General features: G+C 33.9%; 1 protein-coding gene across 1 annotated transcript in view; it reads left to right on the top strand.

The window, feature by feature from the left end:
- SHOC2 (SHOC2 leucine rich repeat scaffold protein) overlaps positions 1–20,002 on the top strand; it is a 97,456-nt gene that overhangs the window by 61,855 nt on the left and 15,599 nt on the right. Inside the window, exons 3-4 of the mRNA XM_077762426.1 lie at positions 7,002–7,139; positions 19,679–19,809. Coding sequence (XP_077618552.1) covers positions 7,002–7,139; positions 19,679–19,809 — 269 coding nt within the window. The remainder of the gene's footprint in view (positions 1–7,001; positions 7,140–19,678; positions 19,810–20,002) is intronic.

The raw sequence follows: 20,002 nt of genomic DNA, 5'->3' as shown, positions 1-20,002 counted from the left end.
TGTGTCTCTTTTTGTGCTAATACCATACTGTCTTGATGATTACAGCTTTGTAGTAGAGGCTAAAGTCTGGGATTATGATGCCTCCCGCTTTGGTTTTCTTCAGTATTACTTTGGTTATTCGGGGTCTTTTGTGATTCCATACAAATTTTAGGATTGTTTGTTCCAGCTTTGAGAAGAATCCTGGTACATTTTTGATTGGGATTGCATTGAATGTGTAGATTGCTTTGGGTAGTATTGACATTTTAACAATATTTATTCTTCCAATCCATGAGCATGGAATGTTTTTCCAATTCTTAGTGTCTTCTTCAACATACAGATCTTTTACATATTTGGTTAGGTTTCTTTCTAGGTATTTTATGGTTCTTGGTGCAATTGTAAATGGAATCAGTTTCTCTATTTCTCTTTCTGTTGCTTCATTATTGGTGTATAAAAATGCAACCGATTTCTGTACACTGATTTTGTACCCTGCCACTTTGCTGAATTCATGTATCAGTTGTTACAGTCTTTTGGTGGAGTCTTTTGGGTTTTCCATGTAGAGTACCATGTTGCCTGCGAAAAGTGCAAGTTTGACTTCTTTGTCAATTTTGATGCCTTTTATTTCATTTTGCTGTCCGATTGCTGATGCTAGGACTTCCAGCACTATGTTAAACAACAGTGGTGAGAGTGGACACCCCTGACATGTTCCTGATCTCAGGGGGAAAGCTCTCAGTTTTTCCCCATTGAAGATGATATTAGCTGTGGGCTTTTCATATATGGCTTTTATGATGTTTAAGTAATGTTCCTTGTATCTTGACTTTCTTGAGGGTTTTCATTAAGAAAGGATGCTGTTTTTTGTCAAATGCTTTTTCCACGTCTATTGACAGGATCATATGGTTCTTATCCATTCTTTTATTAAAGTGGTGTATCACATTGGTTGATTTGCAAATATTGAACCAGCCCTGTAACCCAGGAATGAATCCCACTTGATCAAGGTGAATAATTCTTTTTATAAAGCTGTTGAATTCGATTTGCTAGTATCTTGTTGAGAATTTTTGCATCCATGTTCATCAGGGGCATTGGCTTGTAATTCTCCTTTTTTTGTGAGGTCTGTCTGGTTTGGGAATCCAGGAAATGCTGGATTCATAGAATGAGTCTGGAAGTTTTCCTTTCATATCTATTTTTTGGAAGAGCTTGAGAAGGATCGATATTAACTCTGCTTTAAATGTCTGGTAGAATTTGCCAGGGAGGCCATTTGGTGCAGGACTCTTATTTGTTGGGAGATTTTTGATAACTGATTCAATTTCTACACTAGTTATGGATCTATTCAAATTTCCTATTTCTTCCTGTTTGAGTTTTGGTAGTGTGTGGGTGTCTAGGAATTTCTCCATTTCTTCCAGGTTCACGATAAATTTTTCTTGAATGAATAAGTGAATGAGATGATCATCCTAAAGGTAAAGAACTTTGACCATGAAAGACCTTGAATATCTATAAGAATGGCTTTTTAATGGTGAAATTTCACAAGCAGAGCCCTCACTGGCCTCCATCAAATCACATGTTGGTTTTCTTCTACTTTTAAGTTTCATAAGAACCAAGTATTTAATGTCTTACGGTCTTTGTATGTTTAGTGCTTAGTATTGTGCCTGTAAAGAGAATACACCTGGAAATCTTTTTTTCTGACTGATGGAATTAATGCTGTTAGAGCAGTAATTTATCTTCTTTTATGTTTTAGGGACATAGTATATTCAAATGTTTGTATGATTCTGTTTTTTTGTTACTGATTAAACCCCACACATTTTGTTCTGTCACTTATTTAATCACATATTTTGTTAAGGTTGTACTATAAATAAAGCCATGTATAAAATATTTTTAGCAATAATTATTAAAGGTCAAAGATCTTTCCAAAATAAGAAACTTGGAAAAAATCTCAATAATCTTCAGGAATTTGATATTTAAATATTTAATTATTAAATTTTAATAATTCTCCAGAAAGGGAGGAAAAAAACCTTTCCTCCTCCTAAAATCATTCTTCTGTTGTTTGATGAACATTAGTTTCACATTCCGACTATCTCACTTACGGTTTTCAGGCACCGTGTATTCGATTGCTTTTTGCATGTGGAACACTAGCATCCTATATTACAAAATGAAAGTGGGTTGAATATATTAGAGTAACCTGGGGGACTATATTGCTTACAGAAATAGCAGGAAGAATCCTCCAACAAGAGTTTAGACAATATTGTCACCTTTGAGAAAGAGTATGTCCGGCATGCTCCATTGTCTGGATGTAGGATAATATCATGCTTAAAAAGTCTTGGAAATAGCATGCAACCTTTGCCTCCTCTAAAGATAAGATGAAAGGAAAATAAACTTTTAGAATGGAATTAATTTAGACTTAAATTTTTACTAAAAATGTTGAAGATTATTCATTTAAATACAAATTTAAGAAATGGCTTTTTGTGTTTCTCTACCATGGTTTGGATTAAAGAATGTCCAAAAAAGCAAGAGCTTGGGCCAGAGGCAGGCCCAATAAAAAAAAAAATGTTTATTAATATGTCATAAATGTACAACTGAAGATTGTTTGCCAAGTGTGTAATATCAGTGTCCAGGTTAAAAAATAGAACATCAGTACCACTCAGGAGACCCCTTTCAGTCACTATTCATTCCCATCAAAGATTAAACTTAGTATCCTGACTTTTACAGTCAAACATTAATTTTCCTTGTTTCTATATAAATGGAACCATAATCTACATATGTTTTTGTGTTTGAGTTCTTGGCATTATTCATCATAACTGATGTATGTAGTTAGAGATAGTTTATTCTCATTATTGCATATTATCCCATAGCGTGAATATGCCACAATTTATCCATTCTCTTGTTTTGTATCGTAATTTGGGGCTAATACAGATAGTGCTACTATGTTATTGTGATAAAAAGTCTCTTGATAAATATATGGATTCGTTTCTATTGAATATATCCCTAGTAAAGGAATTGTGAATTCATGATTTTTTTTTCCCCCTCTAGTTTTCTCATATCTTTTTGGCGAGGGGGGTGGGGCTTATCTATAGTTTCTGACCATCTTTTAAAATCTAGCTTTCCTCAAACTACCCAACCAGAATCTTGCTTCTCATTTTACACATCACTTTGTGTATGTGTATTTACCTTCTACTTGATGCCTACAATGTTCTACTTTTCATAGTATATTTTTAGGTAGCTCTTATTTTTCCAGAATAAATTTTGTGTTTTGGGGGCAAACATAATCACATTATTATTGCTTTTCCATAAGGCTGCTTTATATCCTATAAAGCAATAGTTTCAAAGTACAACCATCACCGCTACTTACTTATTAGAATGTCTAAAATCCAAAACACTGACACCACCAAACACAAATACAAAGTCTTTTTTTGTTACTGGTGAGAATGCACAATGGTATAGACCCTTAGAAGTCAGTGACAAATTTTTTCAAAGCTAAACATAGGGTCTTACCATCACAGTCCATCAATCATACTCCTAATTATTTACCCAAAAGAGTTGAAAACTTCTGTCCATACAGAAAGCTGCACATAAAATGTTTTTAGTGGTTTTATTCATAGTTGTTAAAAATAGGAAGCAACCAAGATAGCATTTAATAAATGAATGGATAAACTGTGGTATAGCTATACAGTGGAGAATTGTTCAGTGATAAATGAGCTATCAAGCCACAGAAAGGCATAGAGGGACCTCAAATGCATATTGCTAAGTGAAATAAGCCTGTCTCAAAAATTTTACATTTTATGTGATTCCAACTATATATAACACTCTGGAAAAGGAAGAAGTAAAAAATCAGTGGTTGCCAGAGGCTTTGGGGGAGAGGGAAATTGGGGTGAATAAATAAGTGAAACAGGATTTTTAGGGCAGTTAAACTATTCTATACGGTATTTGTAATGATGGATACATGATACTTTTTATCAAGGCCCATAGAACTGGACAACACAGAGTAAATGCTTATGTAAAATAAAAACTTTCAGCTAGAAATAATATACTGATGTTGATTTATCAGCTGCAACAAGTGTACCACCTAATAATGGAAGATGTTAATAGGGAAACTGTGAGGAAGAGGCTATATGGGAACTGTCTGTACTTGCTGTGCAATTTTTCTGTAAACTGCTATATAAAAACAGCAACAACAAAAAGCACTCTTATTACCATTATCAGTATCTCCTTAGTCAAAGCTGAAATCTTTACCTTAGCTTACAAGACCTAAAATGAATCTGACCCAGATCTACTTTATCTCCCTACCACCTGATTTCCTTAATCATGATTCCAGCCACATTGTCCTCTGTTGTGTTTTGAACTACTCTTGCCTCAGAGTCCTTGTGCTTGTTCTTCACTCAGCCTGGAAAATTCTTCCCCCAGATATTCTCATTGTTTCTTCCCTCTCCCATTATTTTAGGTTTGTTTTCAAATGGTACTTCATCGGAGTTTCTTTCTATTTTATTTATTATCAACATCTCCAGTCTCCTTCCCCCATCATACTCTTCTACTTTTACCTGACTTTGTTTTCTTTTATAGCCCTTAATACTTCCTCGGACCTTGATTATATGTTAATTTATTTTTTCCTTATTAAAATATAAGTTCTATAAAGGCAAGCATTTTATCTCCTTTTTTTTCCTCTTACTGTATCCTAGCACATGGTAGGTGCTTAATAAGCATTTATAGAATGGATGAATGAATGAAGTCCATGTTCTCTCTGTAGGCAAATGTGTGGGAAGTCAAATTCAAAATCAAAAGATTGCTTAGTAAGTATAGAATGAGTCCTAAGGTGCATAATATTAATGGCTGATGTTAGCAGTACAGTAGTTTGATCCATTTGTTTTCACCGAAAGATGCCCATCTGTTCCACAGACAGGAAGCTTCTGTTTGGGGTCAGAATGTGCTGTTCCGTGAATAGTGGAGAAGACACTGCTAGTGTTTACCTCTTCAATCTCCCTTTTTTTCCTTCTTTGAATTCAAAAATATACAAAAACAAAAATTGTAAAATACAAATGTATAAATTAGAAAATAAAAACTACTCTTAAACCCAGTCTGAAGCAAGTCACTATTAACACCTTGGTTATTGTCTTTGAAAACCATCTAGGATGGACTTATATTTTGTTTTGTTTTTTGTTATATTTGGATCAGATGTGGTGAAACATGCTTAAAAGTACTATGTAGCTAGATAGTATAAAAATAACAAATAGTGCTATAGCAAAGTATTTCATGAAGTGCTTAGATATTTAATGTGTAAATATATTGCAAATTGTAACCTAGGCTCTTACCTAGGTCACAGTATTGCCAACTACAGAATTTATCGTATGTTCACAATTTTCAGGTGTTTCCAGTTAATTGAATACGAATAAGAAGAGCTTGGGCAGTTACGAGTATTACTCTAAAGAAGAGGAATCTTAAACTCCCAGTGCCAACACTAAAAATGTTTTGTTAATCGCATTAAATAAGTTTTGGATTAGTTTTAAAAATATTACAGATTTTCATGGGAACTTTATATAAATGATAAACTTTCCTGAAGTTTACTAGATCTTTGGACTGAAGAAAATTTAAAGTTCTTCATGGGTCTTTAAATTTATACATGGATTTTGGATTTTGGGGAGAGTCTAAAATAATTTTCAAATTTAACACACAATAATAATATAATTTAGTTGTGGGTGTATTGTATTTCAGGGACTAACAGACCAGGTTTTAAAATCATGTTACTTTTTTTTGAGTGTGTTGTTAAAATTAAATCACGTTTCCTGAGTCTTAATCATTTTCAAAATATTTAGGGATTACTAGATTGTGAGAAAGAAGTATTAGTGTTACTAGGTGACACTCTTTCCTAATGTGTCTGTATTACCATGATTTCCTCACTTTGCAGAGTTTTGGATAACTTTCTAGAGAGAATGTGTTCAAAATAGTCCAATTGCCATGTGGTGATTTACACAAATCAAAAGAGTTTGAGTTAATTTGAGTCCAGGTGATTATATTCTGCTTTTAAAACACTTTTTAGTGTTAATATTAGATAGTTATATACAAATTTCTGTCCTAAAATGTTAGTAACTAATCTGTTTCTATGTTCAGAGGCTATCAAACTGGCATTTTGAATACTGAGAAAAGTCCACAAATGTGTTAAGACAGTGTTTTGTTCTATTTTAACCTAAGAATTAGTTGTTAGCATTTAAGCATTTAAATATTTTATATGAAAATCTAGGTTTCCAACTTCTTTTGAAAAGTGTGAGAATTGGATAGAATTGAACTTTCTTATTCCAACGTAGCCATGATTCTCAACTGAGGACAATTTTGTCAGTGTTACAACAGAAGGCATTTCTTAATGTCTAGAGACAGTCTTGATTGTTACAGCTTGGTTGTGGGGTGCTGTTTGGATTTAATGGGTATAAGCTAGGGGTGCTGCTTATCTTAGGACAGCCTCTGATAGCAATGAATTATCCAGTCCAAACTGACAGAAGTCCTGCAGTATATCAATAACTGGGTAGAATCACAGCTGTTCCATCTTGCTTTATTTACTTGCCTCAACTCACTTTTTGGAGTTATGTATCTTCTTTTAGGGTAATGGAAGCCATTTTGGAGGCAACTAAATTTCAAGTATCGTTTATTATAAAAGATGGCAAATAAAAAAAAGTTTTAATTACTTTTGGCTTGAAGGCAATTAGAGTCCAAACTTTATCTTCCCCAGTTCCCTTCATTCAGTCTTTAACATGGTGTGATTGGTAGTCATTTATAATCATTTTAACTTTATCAGATGTTATTTTTTTTTAATTGAGTTATAATTGACATAACATTACAGTAGTAGTTACAGGTGTATGACATAATGATTTAATATTTGTAAGCTGTCATTTTCTAATAACAGTTTCAGATCTGTGTTTGGCTTTTACATTTTCAGAAAGAAATTATAATTGTCATATAGAACATGAAGTTTTCTTTCAGTAGTATTAGTATATTAATAATCTAATATATTAATAATCCTTGTTAAATTTTTATGTTGGTCAATTTCACAGGTGAATTATGTAACCTCATTACGCTGGATGTAGCTCACAATCAACTTGAACACCTCCCAAAGGAGATTGGAAACTGCACACAGATAACCAACCTTGACTTGCAGCACAATGAACTGCTAGACCTCCCAGATACTATAGGTATGAATGGAGAAAGAAGATACTGATACTCATTTATAACTACTTGGACATTAAAAAGACTATTTTTGATCCATTTCTATAGTAAAAGTTAAAAGATTAAAATTCACCATTGTCATAGTAAAACTTCTAAAAGAGTATTTTAAAATTGCTTATTTCCATTTCTTGGTGAAAATAATTAGGTTTTAGGAAAGGAGTTCAATTAGATTATAAAAAGGAATGTCAAATATTGATAGAGTATATATTTTATTATAACTGCTTAAATTGCAGAATTAGTGCATTTTTTGCTTCGGCTTATTTCAGAATGTTGCATGTTATTATACAGGATGTGGCCTCTTCTTTGCTAAAGCCAACCACACTGAAAAATAAGACCACTACTGTTTAATTTTTAAAATCTTGGCTAATATAGCTTAAAGTTTGTTCATCTCTGCTATTGAAGGGACTAAGAGATGTCTTGAAGTACAAAATGTGTTCAAAGACCTAGCCACAGCCTCCAAAAGTTGGAAGTGCATATTGTGATATGTTCTGTATTTATACAGTCTTGTGTATCTTTCTAAATGCCCATATATTTGTACAAAGAGTACAAGAAATTTTAAAAAGTTTGGATACCTTTTTAGTTAGTGGTTTGTTATAAGAATACTATAATGTTTATTTAGGAAAATTACACTTGTACTTAATTTTTATAATTTCAGTAATGAATATTTGTGAGGTTCTCTTACTAAATCATAAGAAGCCTGTGACATGATATCTTTCTCCAGAAGGATTTTGTTTCTGTCAGGAACCTAAGGGACCACTTGAACCCATCCGTGTTCTAAGGTTTGAAATTTTTCTGGTCTCCTAGGTCATTCAAAAGTAGTCTGCAGACTAATTGGAAGGCTCTTTTACTTCTGGTTTACCCTTAATGCTAAGGTACAGCCCTATAGTATCCCAGTTGACATTAATTTCTGGGCTCCCCACACTTGGCTGGCTATAGATTTTTACTGTTGACAGAAACATGCCTTATTAGCTAAGTCTTCTGGTTAAAGAAGCACTCTTGGGACAAAATTTTCTCCATTATTTTGCTTATTTCTTTGGGTTCCCAGCTGATTTCTGCCCTGGTAAGTAGTCATTATCTTGTTAGCTCTCTGACTTTTGTTTTGGAAGAGTTAAATTGTTTTCAATGGGAGAATTTGTCTGAATTACCTAGTCTACTGTTGAAACAGAAGCAGTTGCTAAAGAATTTTTATATAACTTGCATTAAACTGTTTTAGGTTACCGGACAACTATTACTTTACAGGATAACAATCTGACACTTCTTTAAGATATAACAGCTAGCCATTAGAACCTATATCTTCATGATTCTTGGCCTGGAGTTCTTTGTGTCACATTATTTATAGTGACAACAGACTAAGTATTCTAGTTAATTGCATTAGATTCATCTCTGAAAGGCAGTATGGTATATAGCATATAGTGAATTGCTCTACTAATATTAATAGTAATTTTAGAAATTTCCTATATAAATAAAAGAATCCCAATTTCTGGTTCAGTAGAGACTGAATGCAATTCTTTCTTCCTTTTCTCTCTAAAATCTACTGAAATGGCCAAGATGAGCAAAGAGAAGTGATCCTAGAGGAAAAAAAGAAAAGATATATGTTACATCTATAAAATAAGATCAGGCTGATAGAAAAAAGAAACAAAGAATACGTTGCTTAGAAATATCCTTGCCATATAAAGTTTAACTCTAAAGGAAATACTGTAGAATATAACGAACACATCCAAAGACCAAAAGAGTGATGCTGTAGGATAAGTGGAAAAAGCCCCTTAGAATCTAAAACAAAAAGAAGATACAAAATAATTGAAAAAGAGTCTTGGGAGACAAGACTAGAAGTTCTAGAAAGAGAATAAAGGCAATGCAATGAAGAAACTAATAAAACACAGTTTTACAATTTTGCCCCGAACTTGACAGAAACCCAGCTAATATGATTGACATTGCTTACCAAGAAGACATAATGAAAAAAGGTACATTCTGGTAGAAGTTTTAAAAAGTTGATTTACTTAACTGCTTTGAATATACCATCTAGTCACATATAATGTTATAAAACCTGTATTTTCTAGTTTCAGTTTTAGGATAATGCTGGCTACATATAAGTATGGAAGTGTTCTCTACTCTTCAGTTTTGGGAACAGTTTGTATAAAATTGGCATTGTTTCTTCCTTTAAGATGTGGTAAGATTCATCATGAAGCCACCTGGGTCAGGATTTTTCTTTATAGGAATGCTTTTAAAAACGATTTCAATTTTCTTAAAAGAGAGCTATTTAGGTTATTACTTTATTCTTGTGCAAACTTAATCATTTATGTCTTTCAAGGAATAGGTCCATTTTACTTATGTTGTCACATTTAATAGGCATAAAATTGTTTATAATATTCCCTTAATAGTACTATAGAATCTATACTCTCATTCCTGTTATCAGTAACTTAGTAGTAACTTATAGATCTCTCTTTTTTTCCTGTCTGGTTAGAAATGTATCAATTTTATTGATTATCTCTAAGTTTCATTGTTTTTCTCTATTTCTTCGACTTTTATTTCATTGATTTCCACTTTGACCTTTTATTATTTTATCGGCTGTGACTTTTATTCTTTTTTGGTTTCTTACCGTGGAAGCTTGATGTTATTGATGTGAGGTAGAGTTTTTTGTTTGTATTACATACTGACATATTTAGTTTGTATTGTATGTTCTTACTTTGAAGATTTCTTCTTATATATGCATTTAGTGCTATAAATCTCCCCTATGTACTGCTTTAGTAGCATTCCCCAAATCCTGATATATTGTGTTTTTCTCTTTGGTTTTGTTCAAGATACCTTCTAATTTACTTTTTTGTTTCTCCTGTGATCTATGGTTTATTTAGAAGTGTTATTTAGTTCCCAGTGTCTTACATTTTTCCAAGAGTTTTTCTGTTCATGATTTCTAATTTAATTCCATTGTGATGGAAAACTTATTGTGACCTGAATCATTTAAATTTTTTGAGACTTTTATAGCTCAGTATATGGTCTGTCTTGATAAGTCTTCTGTGTGCAGCTGAATATTATTCTGCTTTTACTGAGTGGAGTGACATAGATGAAGCAGTCAGTAAATTTATTCTACTACCTGCCCTTTTTTATCTTTTTTTCCTCCTAATTTAGGTTAGTTACACCATTGGGACATGAAACATTCATGGTATATCTTGTGCTGATTTATAGTTGTTTTTCATCTTCATGTTTATTGACAGTCCTTTTTCCATAGTTGTACCAGTCATCTCTTGGTTGGCTCAAGTCAGTCTTGTAGTGTTTTCTTAGAAACAGTTCATTAATAACTGTTCCCTAGTTATAGAATGTTTGTAGCCTTTAGGGTTTTTTTTAAATTTATTTATTTATTTTGAGAGAGAGAAGAGAAGAGAGAATATGAACCCCATGCAGTTCTGTGCTGTCAATGCAGAGCCCAGTGCAGGGCTCGAACTCAGTAAACGACGAGATCGTGACCTGAACCGAAACCAAGAGTCAGACACTTGACCAACTCAGCCTCCCAGGCATCTCTTTGAAACCTTTATATTTGAACAGTTTGAATGGATATAAAAATCATTGGGTCCAGCTTTGTTTCCTTAAGAACCTTAGTAAAAAAACTAAATAGATAGTTCTGTTTTCTGGCATTGAATGTACAAAAGTAGGAGGCCAGTCCATTTTTTTTCCATTGCAAGTGACTAAATCTTTTTTCCTGGCCACCCAGAGTACTTTTCTTTATTTCTGAAATTCAGGAACTCTAGTATATTTAAGAACTGTATTATAATTCCTCGATGTTGATCTTTCAGGGTCCATTTACCTGGGATACTCTGAGCCGGTTCAGCATATACATTTAATTTTGATGGTTTTATGTAGTGTATATGCTTTTTATAGTTTTCTTGAATTACATAGACTTATTTACATAGGTTGTATATTCTTACATTGAAAGGTCTGTAAGTTTGCTTGTTCTAAACAACCAACTAATGGCAACAGTAAAGGAAAAAAGAAAGAATAATGCATATTCTTAACATGATCAGTTTTTAGTGGCATGTCATGTAAAAGCACTTTAAAAAAGCAACTGAGTCTTGCTCAGTTTTAGAAAGAAAAATAAAGGTTGTTTACTGCAAATCTGATAGCGAAACCAAAATTAAAGATGCTTGAACTGATATATCCTTCTCACTCATGCTTAGTCACTGTATATTTCTTAGGATATTATAGATGCTAAACACTTTATTGGTCCTTAAGCATATTGGGCAAGTTCTAGCATCAGGGGCCTTTGTACTTCTTGGTCTCTCTGCTTAGGACTCTTTCTCCTAAATACCCATATAATTTACTCTACTCTGAACAAATGGACATATATAGGGTCTGTTCCTCGGTCAGCCCTGTTCTTGCTCTGAAATAGTCCAACAATATTTTGTTATTTAATATTTTATGCATGTGTCTATATCTGTTAAGTGACAATCAAAGGGGGATTAAATGAAAGTACAAAAATGAATAGCCCTGGCAAACAGGAAGTGTAGGTGGTAGTGGATGATAAAATCTTCCATTTACTAGGACTAGGGTCAGGGTGTTTTAGATTCACTGCCTCTGGCAATGGGTGACTTCTCCATGTAACCTTCTTTCTCCTAGATTTCTTAATTGTATGTATCTCTCTTCTGTCAGAATTACTATAATTTAAGTATGTTTATTAATATGAAAACATTTGACTTCATCTTTAATCTGTGTGGTTAAGATGTTATCTCACAATAACACATATGCCTCAGTTCTAACATATTCTGTGTGATCACATTACAAGTATGTATTGGAACTCAGTGAGAGCTGAAACATTAACAATAAGAAAAATTTTATTTAAAAAAATTTTTAGTGTTTATTTTTGAGAGAGGGGCAGAGAGAGACAGAGCACGAGTGGGGGAGGGGCAGAGAGACAAGGAGACCCAGAATCCGAAGCAGACTCCATGCTCTGAGCTGTCAACACAGAGCCCAACACAGAACTTAAACTCCTGAACTGCAAGGTCATGACCTGAGCCAGAGTTGGCCACTTAACTGACTGAGCCACCCAGTTGATCCAAAGATAAGAAAAATTTTACTAATTACTTTTATATGCTTTGATAGTTTTCAGCAAATTGAGTACTTATAATTTAATCCAAATAATGACAAAGTGAATAAGTAAGGTTTATTATAATTTTTAATAATATTGTCTCTTTNCTCCCAAGCTTGGGCGGGGGGGGCGGGGAAGAGAGAGAGAGAGAGAGAGAGAGAATGAGAGAGAAAGAATCCCAAGCAGGGTCCCCAACATGGAGCCCTATGTGGAGCTCAGACTCAAACCATGAGATCATGACCTGAGCTCAAATTAAGAGTCAATCAACTAAGCCACCCAGGTGCACCTATAATACTCTCATTTATTATTATTAAGAATTATTATTAAAATAATTACTTTGCCTTTTCCTTTATATAGCAGAAGGTTGAGATTTGGTGACAAATTTGAACATTTGGGTCTTGGTCTGTTACAAATCTCAACAGTCTTAATTGACCTTTGAGATTCTCCCTCTCGTTATTGGAGAAGAGAAATTCACCCAAAAAATTTAGTGGCAAACTATCTGGAATATGGTTCTCCTGATACTTTTCCTATTTTTTCCTAATCTGTTTCTTGAAAAGTGTAACTTAAAATGAAAAACAAACCAAAAAATGAATACCTGTCCACAGTTGATTTGAGTCCTGAGCAGCTGCTCTACTCTCCTTTTTTCTAGACTAGAGAAACTTGCCCTATTGAAATGAGATCTTTTAACTATTACCTGACAATCAGTTTTCCAAAAGTCACTTTATTTCCTTGTCTTTTTTTCTTATAAGTAGACCAAGATGTTTTTACCCCTTTCTTGATGTAACATGAACCCTGCTAGAGTAGTAATCACTCGTTGGCGGTAATCACTGCCATTTATATCCAGGCCGAGCAGTGTGCCAGGATCACTGACAGCTCACAGGATGTGGAGAAGAGGCAGAAGGAAATAGGGAGGGGACAGTTGGTTGCAGTTAAGTGAGAGAGTACTTACAAACATATTTATAGTATCTCTGATTTAACCATTAGTCTACCCTGCTGAATAAAAAGTATATTTTCTTTCATGTAAATATTTTCTCATTCAGGAATCAGTTATGACTAAAGAAGATATTAAGCTTCCTTACAGCAGTCATTTTGTTTTAAACTATGGACTTGGTACCTTAAAGCTTTCTGAGATATCTCTGGTGATTTTCTAAAACCCGTGGTGGGGAGTGGTGAAAAGTCTGAAATAGGAAAAAATACTTTATTTTCTATTCTTCTCAAATGAGATAAAGAAAGTAATCTGTAATAAGACCTGGCCTTCAAGGTTGGAGCACAAAAATTCACAGAGGTCTTTTGTTACACTGGGCTCTGAAGATATATTACAGTAATTATGGTTGTATCAACAAGTAGAGTTTTAGTAATTAGGTTTTAGGTAATTACAGTGCAACTTCATATAGCAACTTTACAAGTTTTCTTTTTAATGGTGGCATTCTTTCGGGTTTTTGACATTTAAGAATTCTTTATATTGCTTGCTTTTTAGTTTGATTTCAGTTTCTTAGTTCACGGTTTCTGGGGGAAAAAAGCCTTTGACATTATTTAATCATTAGAACTGTGTGCCTTTTCTGGGGTTTTTTTTGCTACTTTGTTAAAAAAAGATTAAGATCATTTGAGTTAGAGTTTTACTCAGAAGCTATACTGAATTAACCTAAAGATGCTGATTATATTTGCTGAAGTTGAAAGCATCCAGTTTTAATTCACAGTCATTTGATGTTGCTGTAATTTAAAAATCTGACAGCATAAGAAAGCAAGCTGTCAGAGCAGAGCACAGAACAACTTAACAGTCAAAGTTAGGCACTTAAAAGCTAAATGCCGGTGATTGGCAGTGATCAGCCTACATTTATACACAGAAGCTCAGCAACATTGATTTTATTTCTTATTCACAATGGCTCAACATTAAAGCAAGCTATAGCTTGATTTCTAGGCTGTGCTTTAGTTTGTGGTAAAACCCGCTCACTGAAAGAGGTTACAGTTGAACCCACTGCAGGGGGTGAATCATAGTAAATGTCAGATTTCTGATGTCCAACTTTTTTGTTTCTGGCACAAGAGAGTTTTGATATTTCACCCTTAATGTTTTGTTTGTTGTTGTTTTTACCTTTTGTTTTTCTGAGAGTAATGAATTTTGGCAAAATGTGGATGACCGAACATGCCATGCTCTCAGTAAAGTGATAAGGGCTTTATAAATGTGAGTTTTTCATCAGAATAGCATATTCTTATAGATTACATTTTTAGAAGTTCAACTTTTCCTACCGCACCAAAAGGGTGGGGGCAAGTTCAAGAAAGTTGGAGGTACCATTTTTGTTTAAATAATCACTAATTTTAGTATTAGATAATGTCATGTGGCAATTTCACCCTCATTTTCATTTTGTAATTTTTTAAAATGTTTGTTTATTTTTGAGAGAGAGAGCACAAGCAGAGGAGGGGCAGAGAGGGAGGGAGACACAGGATCGTATTTATTTTTGAGAGAGACAGAGATAGAGCGTAAGCAGGAAAGGGGCATAGAGAGGGAGTCACAGAATCTGAAGCAGACTTCAGGCTCTGACCTGTCATCAGGGAGTCCCATGGGAGAGCTCAAACTTCAGGAACCATGAGATCATGACCTGAGCTGAAGTCAGACGCTTAATCGTCTGAGCCATCCAAGCACCCCTCATTTTGTAATTTTTAAGTTGTAGAAACCTATTCTTTTTGGAAAGAGAGAGGAAAGCACATGAGTGGGGAAGGGCAGAAAGAGGGAGAGAGAGGATCCCAAGCAGGCTCCATGCTCAGCACAAGCCCAAAGTGGGGCAAGCTTGATCTCTGAAAACATGAGATCATGACATGAGCTTAATGAAATCAGGAGTCAGACACTTAACTGACTGAGCCACCCAGGCGCCCCCATTCATGCTTTTTAATGACTGTAGAAACTAAAACATTTACTATTTGTCCTCTTCTTTCTATTAGGAGCAAAATGTAAAATCTTAAAATTACATGAGATGCTTTTCTTTGGTTCTCATTTTAAAATAGGGAGGGAAAGAAAAAATCAATATTTTATTCTTTGCCTCTTCCATGCCCCATGGCCACTATAGCTACAAGGAGGAAAAAGGTGGAAATTTTTCTAGAAGCAGTGATAACGTCTGATTTTAAAGAGCTTCAAAATGTTATAGTAAAATTTCAATTTGCTATATGAAGTTAAAGATTAAAAAAGGCAGTCAACCTTAGGGGAAAAAATAGAAGACAGACCATCCCTTTCTCTCATTCATACCACTGCTTTCCCTGTGGAAGAAATCTGCTCCGTTTAATAAGAGGCTAAAGCATTTGCCAAGGAGTCTTTGAATTTTACCTGACGAATAAAGTGCAAAGACCCCATAATTTTGTGCCATCAACTGACATGCTTCATTCAATCACTGTTAAGAGCAGATTAGTACACAAATACAGTGTTGTAAACATTTTTATTCTGATCAAAACCTAAAAGCTTTCTCTAATAATAGATTAGTATGGTAACCAAATTCTAAATGCTTATCAACGTAGAAGCCCAATAAATAGAACCAGATTCCTAAAATTTATCTTTCAAAAGCAAAATAACTCTTGAATTTCTCACTTTCAAAATCAGAATAGGGGCACCTGGGTGGCTCAGTCAGTTAAGTGTCTTCCCAGTTAAGTGTCAGGCTTTTAATTTCCGCTCAGGTCATAATTTCATGGTTTTTTAGATCAACCCCCCACACCGGGTTCTGCACTGACTTTCTTTCACTCAAAATAAACATTAAAAAAAGAAAGTATGAGTGAATGCCTACTGTGTGCTTAACACTGAAACATTCTGTAGGGAGATAGAAATATATAAAGTCTGTTGCTTAAAGGATTTTCAGTCTTTTGGATGGAGGTAACTAATCCATGAAATGACAACATAACAAGTATAATTAAATGCCATCTTATAGTGAAAACAGTATACAGCCATAAGTCCCAGTTTATAGGAAAATCAATGAGATCTTGGTGCAGTGGCCAGGGAAAGCTTCATGAACAAATATGTTGGATTCAGTATGGAATAAAAATGTATTGCATGAGCACAACAGCATGGACAAACAGTATGGGAGTAGAAATGAACATATTTTGCTTCTGTGTCAAGAGGTAACAAACTAACAGAACACAGTAAAGATCTTGAAGAATGATTCCTTGATATAAGGTACCCTCTGAGTTTGAGTCTTGCTTTGCCAGTAACTACTTGGTGGCTTTGATAAGTCTTCACATATCTTATGATAAAATCTATGCTTATTACTTGCAAATGGCTCTTTCAGCTGTTTCTTGGGTATTTTATCATTTTTTTTGCCTTTTTTAAAATCAGGGTGCCTACCTAAGAATTCAAACCACTATGCTCTGTTTTTGCACAGTTTATCTCATGTCTACACTTTATGCAGAAGATGAGCCTCACAATGTAAAGTGTCTTAACCTCTATATTAGTATAAAACCTCTCCAGTGTAAAATATGCATTCAAAGAAAAAATGGTAGAAGATATTGCAGATTTTAAAATTAAAATACTTTAGGGCATCCTGGGTGGCTTAGTCGGTTAAGTGTCCAACTTTCGCTTAGGTCATGATCTCGCGGTTCGTGGGTTCGAGCCCCGCGTCGGGCTCTGTGCTGACTGCCAGCTCAGAGCCTGGAGCCTGTTTCAGAGTCTGTGTCTCCCTCTCTCTCTGACCCTCCCCTGCTCATGCTGTCTCTCTCTCTCTCTCCTAGAAATAAATAAAACATTAAAAAATTTAAAAAAAAAAATTAAAATACTTTAGAATTACAGATTTTTTTTATCAAAATGTTTTTAAATGACAAAGCTATAGAGAATTAGGAAAAGGCAAGTTCAAAGAAAAAAATTTTAACCTTTGGTAATTCTGCCATGCAGAGGTAACTCTTAGTTTTGATGTTTTCTTTCCACTCTTTTCCACTTGTTTTTTATACTGTTGAGATCATACAAAATGCATAGTTTTTATTGCCTTTTTTTCACTTAACATCATAAAGTCTTTCACATCTTAAAATTTTTGTAACATAATTTTAATAAGCATGGAGTATAGCAGAATATAGAAATGTACTATAGAATAAAACTATGTTTTGAATACCTGTTATACATCAGTCATTGTGCTGCTTGTCTTACACACATTGTATTTAACCCTCAGAGCAACCTGTGGAGTTTTTGGTGTTGTCCCCACTTTATCGATGAGGAAATAGATTCAGTTAAGTTAACTTGCCCAGAGTCACATAGATAATGTAAAATTCTTTGTTTTGTCTATGATACTGTGGTGTCTGTAGTTTAAATCATTTTTCATGTATTCTTGATAAATAGGTTGACCCCATTTTTGCCACTACAGATATGGCTATAATTAACATTTCATCATAAAACATTATTTTTATTTTTGCCAACCCAACTTTTAAGAAACATTTGTATCATATTCACTGTCAGAATGCAGTAATAACAATAGTAAATATTATTCTTACCCTATTTCTAATCTTTAAATTCTCTGGGGCTTTGGAAAGTCCTCACTTAGAAAGATTCTAGTGAAGCATCCTAAATTTAGAAAGCTTTTTCTTTTCTTTTTTTAATGTCCCCCCCGACCCCCACCCCCGAGAGAGAGAGACAGCATGAGCAAGGGAGGGTCAGAGAGAGAGGGATAAACAGAATCCAAAGCAGGCTCCAGGCTCTGAGCTGTCAGCACAGAGCCCGACGCGGGGCTCAAACCCACAAACCGTGAGATCATGACCTGAGCCGAAGTCAGACGCTTAACCGACTGAGCCACCCAGGTGCCCCTAGAAACCTTTTTAAAGACAAAATTAATTTGTTTTTGCTAAGTGATAGTTTTTATTGTTTATTTTGAATTCAGTTTTCTACCTATTGGAATCTTACTTAAACAGAACCAGCAAACTCTTGGCCTGGTTTCCAGACAGTATCCTAAGAAAGTAACGTAAATGAAAATAACATACCTCTGGAATAGGTTGTAATTACAATTCCTACAGGAATTGAAATGTTTGCTACGTTTTTCTGTATTATATAGTGTTGGTTAGACTTCTAGTATTTACTTGTCAGAATACTTTCATTATGAATGACTAATTATTGTCTTGAAGATGTAAAGAGGAAAAATTAGCTCTATTTAGTCATTTTTTATAACTTTAATCTCTGATTTCTTCTGCAAGAGGGCAAGATGCAGATGAGTAATAACTAGATAGGATTATGAGGCACAGTGACTGCCCATTAGGTTTCAAGGCTTAACTTATGCTATAAGCTAATTATGTGTTTCCTGTAAGTATTGTGATAATGTTACATCTAAGAAAGAAAGTTATTCAGTAACTTTCTGAGAAATGGTCAAAGCAAAAAGAAAGAAATGGGAAGACTTCAGAAAGTTGGTAGAAGTTGAAAGACATCAAAATATTGGTCTATAAAATGTTAAGTGTGGCACAATCATCTACTTCTGTAATTTTTAACACTGGTAATACTATTTAGTTTAAAACTAGAGGCTACATTTGGCATTTAAACCTGGCCCATCTAAAAATGTGATAGCAGTTGTAATTTCAAGTCAAAAAATAAATTAACCAGCCATGACAAAAAGTACATTGAGTTAAATTCTTGTCTCTGTTACCTTTTTTCCCCCTCTTTCTGTTATCAAAATAAACTTGTTTTCTAGTGTATATTGTTTGGAAAATCAAGTTTGATGTAAACTTTTTATGATGGCAGGTATCGTATTCATCCATGTAGCTTACATATAACTTGCCAGTAAACTAGACTGTTTTTCTACTTTGCTTTTTAATGTATTCAGTAAATGCTAATTTGTACTCAAATTGGATATGCTTAGATAACAAGAGAGAATATAACTTTAACTTTTTAAAAAATCTTAATATAAAAGAATTTAAAAGAAAAATTGAGAAATTTTTTATCATCAGGTAGACCTTCAGAAATTTTGGTATGTTTCTATTTAAACTCATGAAAAATACTGAACCTTTCCAATCTCAGAAAATAATTGTGCATTTATATTTTAAATAATGTCATTTTAGAAATTTGGAAATTCATTTGAAATTATATGAACGTGTTTATATATAACCATTGTTCTGTGTTGGATGATGATCACATGTATACAAATGGGATGTTTATTATAAATTTAAAATATACAGTACTATGTCATTAATTTAGGCCATATCTAAATAGGTCAATTTGTTATTAAAGTATGCCAATACTTTGTAATAATTTATTTTTAAAGTTGACTTTATAACTATATATTTCATTATTTCTTTAAGACAGGTGGACACAAAAGTGGTTTCAGTTTCATCCTAATTGAAAGTGTAGTATGCAGTTCCTTGGTACTAGGAGTTAAGGATCTTGCTGAAATAGTACTTCACAGTAATTCATATATACCTAGGGGATAGCCAGGGACAGTGCCAAGTTCATTAGACTTAAAAAAAAAAAAATTCTTTTTTGTGTGTTCACAGGAAACCTGTCCAGTTTAAGTCGTCTTGGTCTGAGATACAACAGATTGTCAGCAATACCCAGATCCCTGGCAAAATGCAGTGCCCTTGAAGAGCTGAATTTAGAGAACAATAACATTTCTGCTCTACCAGAGGTGAGAGGTGGTAAATCTTTATAGCTGGGTGAATAATTTGATTATTGAGATTGTTTAAATAATGGGTATGCTACAAACATTTAGCTACCACTAAGATAAATATTCCAAAGAAGAAAGAATAGGTATGATTATAGAACATACTAATTTTTTCTTTTTTTAAGTATAAAAGGGAGAAACAAAAGTGAGAAATCAA

Source organism: Crocuta crocuta, unplaced genomic scaffold, assembly GCF_008692635.1.
Source record: "Crocuta crocuta isolate KB4526 unplaced genomic scaffold, BGI_CrCroc_1.0 scaffold328, whole genome shotgun sequence".
In the NCBI taxonomy this organism is placed as follows: Eukaryota; Metazoa; Chordata; class Mammalia; order Carnivora; family Hyaenidae; genus Crocuta; species Crocuta crocuta.
The sequence above is the reverse complement of the archived record's forward strand: the minus strand, read 5'-3'. Positions and strand labels throughout refer to the sequence as shown.